Source organism: Nicotiana sylvestris, chromosome 11 (genome assembly GCF_000393655.2).
Source record: "Nicotiana sylvestris chromosome 11, ASM39365v2, whole genome shotgun sequence".
Lineage (NCBI taxonomy): Eukaryota > Viridiplantae > Streptophyta > Magnoliopsida > Solanales > Solanaceae > Nicotiana > Nicotiana sylvestris.
Window position 1 is genome coordinate 151,276,386 of NC_091067.1, and position 10,340 is coordinate 151,286,725.

Below are 10,340 nucleotides of genomic sequence, written 5' to 3' on the forward strand. Positions count from 1 at the left end.
ATTAATTAATCCTAAAATGTTAAATTAAATCCTAAATGCAAATGCACATATTTTGTATTTTTTATTAATTAAATAAAATGAACACGCACAGACAAAATGCAAACAATTAATCAAAAATACTAAAAAAAATCTACGAATTTGTAAATAATGGGAAAATTATTTTGTTTTGAATTTGTGGGAGTAGTTCATATAGGGCAAAAATCACGTGCTCACATATGCATCTCAACAACCCAGTACTCGATTGCTTTAAATGGGGGACTATATGGATGTATTGAGGGGAGAAGGGGATTACGACAGGGAGATCCTATATTGCCTCTTCTTTTTGTGATATGTATGGAATACTTCACAAGAATTATGCAATGGGTAGCTACACTAGATGGATTTGCATTTCATGCAAAGTGCAAAAGTTTGAAGTTAAATCATCTATGCTTCGTAAATGATGCTTTAATGTTCTGTAAAGGTGAGTATCAAAGTATAATTCTTATGCTGAGAGGTTTGCAAACATTCTCTAATACATCTGGGATAAGTACTAATGCTGGAAAGTCTAATGTATATAGTGTAAACATGGATAGACAATGTTTAGAAGGTATATGTGAAATAATAGGGTACAAGCAGGGGACGTTGCCATTCAAATACTTAGGGGTTCCAATAGCTTCAAGGAAACTGAAAGTAGGAGATTGTGAAGTGTTGGTTGACAAACTCGGTACAAAAATCCATTCATGGGGATCGAAAAACTTGTCATATGCAGGAAAGGTCCAATTGATCAACTCGGTGCTGATAAATATACATTCATATTGGGCAACAATATTCATTGTACCAAAGAAGGTACTTAAAGACATTACGGCGATATGTAGGAGCTACTTATAGGCTGGGAAAGTCACATCTAATAAGGTGCCACTGGTTGCCTAGGACCTTGTTTGTAGACCAAAAAGAGAAGGAGGACTGGGAATTAGGGAGTGCATAATATGGAATGAAGCTGCTATAGCTAAGTATGTATGGCACATCGCAAACAAAGAAGACACTTTGTGGGTTAAATGGATTAACCATATCTATCTCAAATGAGACAACTGGTGACAATATAATCCCCCACAAGATAGCTGCTGGTACTGGAGGAGAATTTGTTCTATACGTGATACATATGCAACATGTTATATAGAAAATGGATGGCAAACAAAGACAGGAAAATACACAATTAAGAGTGGCTACCACTGGAAAACAAGAAGGCTGGAACAATGGTCTTGGAGCAGAGGGGTGTGGAAAAAAATGAATACTCCTAAAAATAGCTTCATCTGCTGGCTTGCAATGCAAAGGAAACTACTGACAAAAGACAGAACATTGAGAATGAAAATTACTGAGGACAGTGATTGTATGCTATGTGAAGGAAAAACAGAATCAATCGACCACCTATTCTTTGAATGCACATTCTCTAAGATGTGCTTAGCTGAAGTGCTCAAATGGCTTGGGATGAACATTAAGAATACAGAGGTGACAGGGATATGGAGAAGGATGACAATAATAGCAAAAGGAAAAATAGGAAGATCATTCACACAGGCAGTGTTGGCAGCAGTCATCTATCACATATGAAAAGCTAGAAATAAAGCAATTTGGATGAAAAAAGTGTCAAGACCACAAGCTATACTGGAGCAGATACAATATGCATGCAAAATAGATGTTTGGAAGCTGTACAGAAGAAGAAGATCAAGAAAGAGATAAGCTAGATCGAGAAACTATATAGATAGATAGATAGATATGAAATGTATAGGAACATATAGATAGATTGGAATATAGCTGAGGTATAGAAATGGCAGAAAGGATAGAGGAAAGAATGGTGTGAAATCTGTATGTTTGTTTTGGGATGATTGAATAAAGATTTATTTTCCACCAAAAAAATTGATTAAAGTTGACTTTGGTCAACATTCTTGATAAACGGACCCGGACCCATGATCGGACGGTCCCTTAGGATCCGTAGTAAAATATGGGACTTGGGCATATGCCCGGAATCGAATTCCGAGGTCCCAAACTCGAGAAAAGAATTTTTTAAAAAAAATTATTTGCTGGAAAATATAAAGGCGTTTAGAAGTGAAATAATGCATTCTCTTGATAGTATGGGACCCGTATTTTGGTTCCGAAGCCCGGTGTAGGTTTAAAATAATAATTTAGTCAAATCTGTGAAGTTTAGTAAGAATCAGAGTTCATTTGGTATAAATCGGACCTTTATTTGAGAAAAAATATAAATTGTGATGTTCTTAAGGAATTTCATAAATCTGAGGTTTAATTCGTAGTTGTCGATGTTATTTTAATAATTTGATTGCACGAGAATGTCTATATGATGTTTTTAGACTTGCGTGCATATTTAGTTTGGAGCCCCGAGGGCTCGGATGAGTTTTGGATAGGCTACGGGGTGAATTGGACATAGGAAATTTCAGTTGGTATCTGGTATTTTTGCCCAAGCTTCGCAAAATGCGAAGTTCTCAGGCTTGGGAATGCGACCCAGGGGTCGCAAATGCGAGCATTGGGTGGGAATTGCGAAGTATGCCCATCGCAAATGCGATGTTTTCCTTCGCAATTGCGAAGATAACAGGATTCAAAATGGGTTCGCAATTGCGACATCTGAGACCTGCTAAATGAGATTTTTGACGGGATTTCATCCATTTTTCAAACTCTTTCAAACCCTAAACTCTCTTGGGCGATTTTCTGAAGAAAAATTCTTCTCCAAATCATTAGTAAGTAATTTGTAACTTGTTTTCTTCAATCTATAACATCTTTTTACATGGGTTCATTTCAAAATCAAGGATTTTTCATGGGAAATTGCGTGTTTATGGGTAGAAGTTAGGATTTTCAAATTTTGGGGATTTGGACCTCGATTTGGGGTCCGATTTCAAAACTAATTACATATTTGAGTTTGTGAGCGAATGGGTGATCGGATTTTGGTTCGAACTTCGAGTTTTGACCAAGCTGGCCCAGGGTCGATTTTTGACATTTTGGGAAAAACAATGGGAAACCTTTTTTCATGCATTAGAATTGGTTTATTTAGCATATGGTAATGTTATTAAGTACATTGTGACTAGATTCATGCGAATTGGAAGTGGAATCGATGGGTATAGCGGTAGTTGAGGCTTAATTTGTCCGTGGAATCGAGGTAAGTATTTGGCCTAACCTTAGCTTGAGGGAATAGGAGTTGTGGTCTTATTTGCTATGTGTTAAGTGTTAAGTACGACATATAGGTGTGGTGACGAGTATCTATACATTGATGTCAAGCATGCCTGTGAGTCTTATACTATGATTGTTGTGACTCCGTTATATATTGTCCATGCTTAATATGATGATTATAAATGTTGAACAAGGCTTATGAAAGTATTCTTGGTAATTGACCATTGTTGAGCATTTGCTCAAGTTGAGACTTATGTTGTGAAGGGATGGTGGAAACGAGATGAGATATATTGTTGATTCCCTTGCCGGAATGTTATTGTTATGATATTGTTTCCCTTGTCGGGATGTTATCGTTTATGATATTATTTCCCTTGCCGAGATGTTATTGCTTATGATATTGTTTGTTCCCCTTGCCGAGATATTATTGTTATACTATTGTTCTCTTGCTGGGATTCTTTGTGATTGATGTTGATTTGTATATTGTGATCAGGTTGCACGCCGCAACAATATTATATGGGATCGGGTTGCACGCCACAACAAGGAGTAATAAGGGTGGACAGGTGGGGTGGGGTTGCACGCCGCAACATTATTATATGATTGGGATTGGGTTGCACGCTGCAACATTATTATATGATTGGGATTGGGTTGCACGCCGCAATAGTATTATATGGTTAGGATCGGGTTGCATGCCGCAAAAGGAAAGAATAAAAGTGAATATTGATTCTTATGGTGAGAACGAGAGTAAAATCACGAAGGGTGATGCCGTGCACTTGTTACTGTTTTCCTTATTCTTGCTGATATGAAATTATGGTGTCCGTTATGCTTCTCTACTGAAATTCTGTTAGTACTTGCTATTCCCCGTAGCATGTTCCCCCTTCTCATCTTTAACTGCTAGTTCCTGTTATCATTATTTGTCGTATATAATATAACTGCATAGGTTTATTTGGTAGTGTTGTCCTAGCCTCGTTATTACTTTGCCGAGGTTAGGCTCGACATTTACCAGCACATGGGGTCGGTTGTGCTGATACTATACCTTGCACTGTGTGTAGCTCCCGATGCTGAAGCATTTGGACCACAATGAGGTTGATGCCTTCAGTCAAGCGGAATCCCGAGGTAGTCCTGCAGATGTCCGCAGACCTTAGCGTCCCCTTCTATCCTATTTCCTTCTGTTCTTACTTATTCAGAGACAGACATGTATTTTTCTTTGTTCAGGCCCTATTTGTAGTTTTCTTAGATAGTCCATGACATTGTGACACCAGTTCTGGATGGAGTTGTAGTTTGTATTTTGTACCAGTATTTAGTTAAATTGTTGAATTTCGTCTTACGCACTTTTTATTCTGTTGTTGATCATATGTTAACTTGTGAAATTGTTAAAAGATAAGGAAAAAATGGTAATAAAATCTATAATTGTCGGCTTGCCTAGCTTTCACTAGTAGGTGCCATCACGACTCTCGAGGGTGAAAAATTCTGGTCGTGACAGCATTTGACCATGCCAAGCGATAGTCTCGGAGAGAAACCCTCGAGGAGCTGCATGATCGCGGCTTCGATCTCTCAGCTGATATTGAAAAGGCAAAGACTTTGGAAGAAGAGGCCACTGCTTTGCTTTTTGATGACGAGGATTCAGCTAGTGGCTCCGATAGTGGAGGAGACGAAGATGAAGTCCCCGAGGATGAGGCTCTCGAAGATGCAGCTACCGAAGATGTGGCACCAGAGTAGTTTTAAGTTTCTTTATTTTGTTTTTGTGTAAGGACCCCTCGTGGGTATTGTAAATATTTTTTGCAAACATCTCTTTTAGAAATACAAAAAGACCGCTTTGTTTCAGCTTTGGCTTTGTGTTGAATCTTATTTTGTCCTCGTTTGTGGAAAATTCAATTGCACAACTCAAATGATCAGTCCGAGAATTGGTTTGGACTTAGAACATAATAAACCCTTAGGTTTTTATTGATCAATGTAATACCCCTTAAAGTTTTAGTTAATCCTCGAGCTAAGCTTAAATCAATTTGATGCAAGCTCGGAATAATGAGACTCTAGAGTCCGAGTTGAGTGAGAACGAGGTCTCAAACTCTATATGTTTTGGCCTTTAAGCTCTTTTAAGTTGGCCCTTAAGCTCTTATATATCGGCCTTAGTATCTTTAAGTTAGGCCGATTCGGCCTCTAAAGTGGCTATAATTTTCTCACTTTTTGGCTAAAAGACTTAGTGAAAATTTTTGTATGCCTTAGCATGTGTTTTTTGTACCAGTTGGATTTTTCAAAGGTTCGATCGATTGGAACCTCATTTATAACTTTTTTGTGTATACATAATCGAATACCTCTTGAGCTTTTTTCAAAGGATGATGTTATCGAAGCCTCTAAATTATTCGAGGGTTGATTTTATCGAAATCCTTTATCTTTGCTTTTGCCGAGGGTAGCCTAATTTAACCGGTTTTTCAAAGTGTTTGAAGGCCTTTAAATTATGGCGGAAGCCGGACACCTCCAAGCCGTATTATTTCAGTCGTAGCTTTTTTGTATGACCATAGTCTTTAATATGGCCTTAGCCTTTAATATGGTCATAGTCTTTAATGCGGTCGTAGCCTTTGGGGATGTCTTTTGGACTTGTTTCCTGATAACCTTCCGAACTTGTTCGGAAGGTTAGTCCCCGAGTATGTTGGTCTTGGCCTTTCTATCGATAGGTTGCCTCTTTGAGGTCTTATGAGTTCGAGTTTTTGATGACTCGGATGCGTTAACTGTTGATGATAGTCCCCGAGTATCCGGGGGTGCATTTGTGTTCTGGCTCTTGAGCCGTTTCCTATAGGATTATAAGTGTAGAGATCATTTAATAGTAGACTTTTTCGAGACACAAAGTGTTTTTGATATAAACAAAATGCTTCTTCAGATAATTGATACATGCATACATGTTTTGTCGACGAGGCTCGACTATTCTATATGGACATTGTTCATCTGACCGTTTGTCCCATTACAAAGTTCTCCTATCGAGGACCTCCGAGGGTGATGCCCCCCAGTATTCGAGGTTGATTAAAAAGAAACCTTGGATACTATTGAGTTCTCCTTAGGTAGCATATAGTTGTTGCCTCGTTAGAAACCTCAAAGGTAAAACCCATTTTGGACAAAATCCTATCTAAGGGAAAAAGAGTGCAACGCATGCTTTAAAACCTAAGGCCTTCGTGTAAAAAGGTGCCTTCGATACCTTCGATCGAAAACCTGCAATGGGTTAGTTTTAAATTCAATTGTACCGAAAGAGAAAGTCATACCTTAGCAATAGTATCGTTTGAGTAACGATATGTTCCAATTGTTTGGCAGTTGTTCGCCTTCCATTGTGCTAAGTTTGTAAGATCCTTATCGACTACTCCGAGGACTCGGTACGGTCCTTCGCAATTTGGGCCTAGGTTCCCTTCATTCGGGTCTCGAGTATTGAGGGTGACTTTTCGTAGAACTAAGTCGAAGTGTTGAAGGTTGGTCCTTCAATTGTAGTATCTCTCAATTTTTTGCTTTTGCGCGGCCATCCGAACAAGTGATGCCTCTCGTTTCTCATCCAATAGCTCGAGGATAGTATTCATAGCCTCGTTATTTGACTTCTCTGATGCATGTCGAAACCTGGCGCTGGGTTCTCCAACCTTGACAGGGATAAGGGCCTTGAAGCCATAAACTACAGAAAACAGAGTAGCCCTTGTGCTAGACTTCGATGTTGTTTGATATGCCCAAAGGACCTCGGGTAGAACTTCTCTCCATTTACCCTTTGCACTGTCCAACCTTTTCTTCATTGAATGATAGTTTAGTTTGTTGATTCGGCCTGTCCATTTCCAGTTGGGTGGTATGGTGTTGATAAGATCCTTTTTATCTTGTGTGCTTCGAGGAACTCTGTCACCTTGCTGCCGATGAATTGTTTTCCATTGTCACATACAATCTCGGTAGGTATCCCGAACCGACATATGATGTGGTCCCAGATAAAGTCAATAGCTTCCTTTTCTCTGATCTTCTCGAAGGCCTGTGCTTCCCCCCATTTAGAAAAGTAATCAGTCATAAATAAAATAAATTTAGCTTTACCTGGGGCCGTTGGAAGAGGGTCGACTATATCCATTCCCCATTTCATGAAAGGCCGTGGGGATAGGACCGAATGGAGTTGTTCTCCAGGCTGATGGATCATCGGTGCAAATCGTTGACACTTATCACATTTTTTGACAAATTCCTTAGTATCTTTTTCCATGCTATCCCAATAATATCCTGCTATGATAATTTTATGAACCAAAGACTCGATGCCGGAGTGATTCCCACAAGTACCTTCATGGATCTCTCATAGAACATAATCGGTGTCCCCAGTCCTAAACATACCGTTAATGGCCCATCGAACGTTCTCCTATACAATATTCCGCCTTCGTCTAATGCAAACCTAGCAGCCTCGGTTCGCAGGGCCCGCGATTTTTTATGGTCTGATGGGAGTTTACCATTTTTCAAGTAATCGATGTACTTATTCCTCCAGTCCCAAGTCAAACTTGTCGAATTTATCTCGATATGACCCTTTTCAACCACAGACCTCGATAACTGGACGATAGTCCTTGGGACAATATCATCTTCTTCTACTAAGGATCCTAGATTAGCAAGTGCATCGGCCTTGCTATTTTGTTCTCGGGGCATATGATCCAGGGTCCATTCCTTTAAGCGGTGCAACGTCACATGTAGTTTGTCTAAGTATCTCTACATTCTATCTTCTCGAACCTCGAAACTCTTGTTTACTTGGTTCACTACCAATAGGGAGTCGCATTTTGCCTCAATGACCTATTCCCCCAAGCTCTTAGCTAGCTCGAGCCCTACAATTATGGCCTCATACTCGGCCTCATTATTTTTTAATCTTGAAGTTTTGATAGACTATCTAATAAAATTACCTATTGGTGGCTTCAAAACAATGTCGAGTCTGGACCCTTTCACATTCGAGGCACCATCAGTGAAAAGGGTCCATACCCGCGATGATGTACCTGATCCCAGCAGAAGTTCTTTTTCTACTTCGAGTACGAGGGTCGGCATAGAATCGGCCACGAAGTCAGCCAAGATTTGGGACTTGATAGTCGTTCGGGGTTGATATTCGATATCGTACTTGCTTAGTTTGTGCCCACTTGGCCAATCAACCCGACAATTCGGGCTTATGCAAGATATTTCGGAGAGGATAAGTGGTTAATACACATATGGGATGACATTGAAAATATGGCTTTAATTTTCTAGATGCGCTGATTAATGCAAGTGCTAATTTTTCTAAGTGAGGGTATCTAGTTTTAGCATCTCCTAGAGTTTGGCTTACATAATAAATAGGGAATTGTGTACCTTGCTTTTCTCGCACTAGTACTCCACTTACCGCTATCTCGGACACTGCCAAATATAGGTAAAGCTTTTTATCTACCTTCGGGGTATGAAGCGGAGGTGGGATTGATAGGTATTTCTTCAATTCTTTTAAGGTTTGCTGGCATTCTGGGGTCCATGCGAAGTCCTTTTTTTCTTTTTGAGCAAGGAAAAGAACCTATGACAATGACCTCGAAATAAATCGACCCAAAGCAGCTATTCAACCTGTCAGTATTTGCACGACCTTCACACTATCTACGATCGTTATATCCTTGATGGCCTTGATCTTATCGGGGTTGATTTCGATGCCTCGATTCGACACCATGAAGCCGAGGAACTTACCCGAGCCGACTTCGAAGGCACATTTCTCCGGGTTAAGCTTCATGTTGTATTCCCTCAAGATTTTGAATGTTTCCTGCAAATAAGCTAAATGGTCCTCTGCGCGTAGGGACTTAACCAACATATCATCAATGTAAACTTTCATTGTTTTACCTATTTGTTCTTCGAACATCTTGTTAACTAGGCGTTGGTGTATAGCTCCTGCGTTTTTCAGCTCGAAGGGTATTACGTTATAACAATAAGTTCCAAATTTAGTGATAAATGAAGTCTTTTCCTGGTCCTCCGGGTTCATCTGAATTTGATTGTACCCGGAGTAGGTGTCGAGAAAAGTTAGGATCTTATGGCCGGTTGTGGCATCGATCATACGATCGATGTTGGGCAGTGGGAAAGAATCTTTTGGGCATGCTTTGTTCAAATCCTTGTAATCTACCCACATTCTAAGTTTATTTCCTTTTTTAGGAACTACAACTATGTTAGCTAACCATTCGGGGTATTTTACCTCCCGAATATACCCTATTTTAAGAAGTTTGGTTACCTCGTCCTTTATGAATACATGCTTCACCTCGAACTGCGGCCTCCTTTTTTGCTTTACCGATTAGAACCTGGGGTCAAGGCTAAGCCGGTGCGTAGTTATTTCTGATGGGATTCCTGTCATATCCAAATGGGACCAAGCAAAGAAATCCATATTATCAATATAAGAAATTGAATGAGTTTTTTCCTGAGTTTGGGGGTTAATCCCGTTCCCAGGTATACCTTTCTCTCGGGCATGTAGTTGATCAATATGACTTGATCCAGTTCCTCGATCATGGACTTAGTTGAATCAAACTCTTTGGGAACGACGAAAGTTCGGGGAGTAAGGAAATCCTCTTCTTCTTCCTCGATTGCCTGTTCCTCTAGCTTGTTCGGGACTAGGATCGGTGATTGCTATTTGGCCGCTTGTTTATCTTTGGTCCCTGATTTTTCCGAGGTCGAAGGTATTGGTGCTGGAGACACTTCCTCGACTGCAAACATCTCCTTTGCAGCATATTGTTCTCCATAAACCGTTTTCACCCCATCCTCTATTGGGAATTTCATCATCTGGTGGAAGGTCAAAGGTACTGCCCTCATGTTGTGGATCCATGGCCTCCCGAGAAGTGCATTATACCTCATGTCGCCTTTGATAACATGGAATTTTGTATCATGTATGGTCCCAGCTACGTTTACTGGTAAGATTATCTCCCCCTTTGTTGTTTCGCTTGCTATATTAAAGCCATTTAGGATCTGGGATGCAAGTATAATCTGATCCTGCATGCCGAGCTGCTCTATGACCCTCATTCTGATTATGTTTGCTAAGCTACCTGGATCCACTAGCACACGTTCAACTTGAATTTTATTTAAAAGAATAGAAATTACCAAGGCATCGTTATGCAGCTGAGATATGCCTTTTGCTTCCTCTTCATAGAATGATAGGGCGTCCTCGGGCATGTAGCTGCGAGCCTATTTTTCTCTGGTTATCGACACCTTGGTGCGTTTGAATATAGGTCTTT

At 40.0% G+C, this 10,340-nt stretch overlaps 1 protein-coding gene across 1 annotated transcript; it reads right to left on the reverse strand.

The window, feature by feature from the left end:
• Window positions 1–9,738: 9,738 nt before the first annotated feature.
• Window positions 9,739–10,278, reverse strand: LOC138881847 (uncharacterized). The gene has a single exon (XM_070162133.1). It carries the CDS (start codon window positions 10,276–10,278, stop codon window positions 9,739–9,741), a length of 540 nt encoding a protein of 179 aa, XP_070018234.1.
• Between the last annotated feature and the right edge of the window lie 62 nt (window positions 10,279–10,340).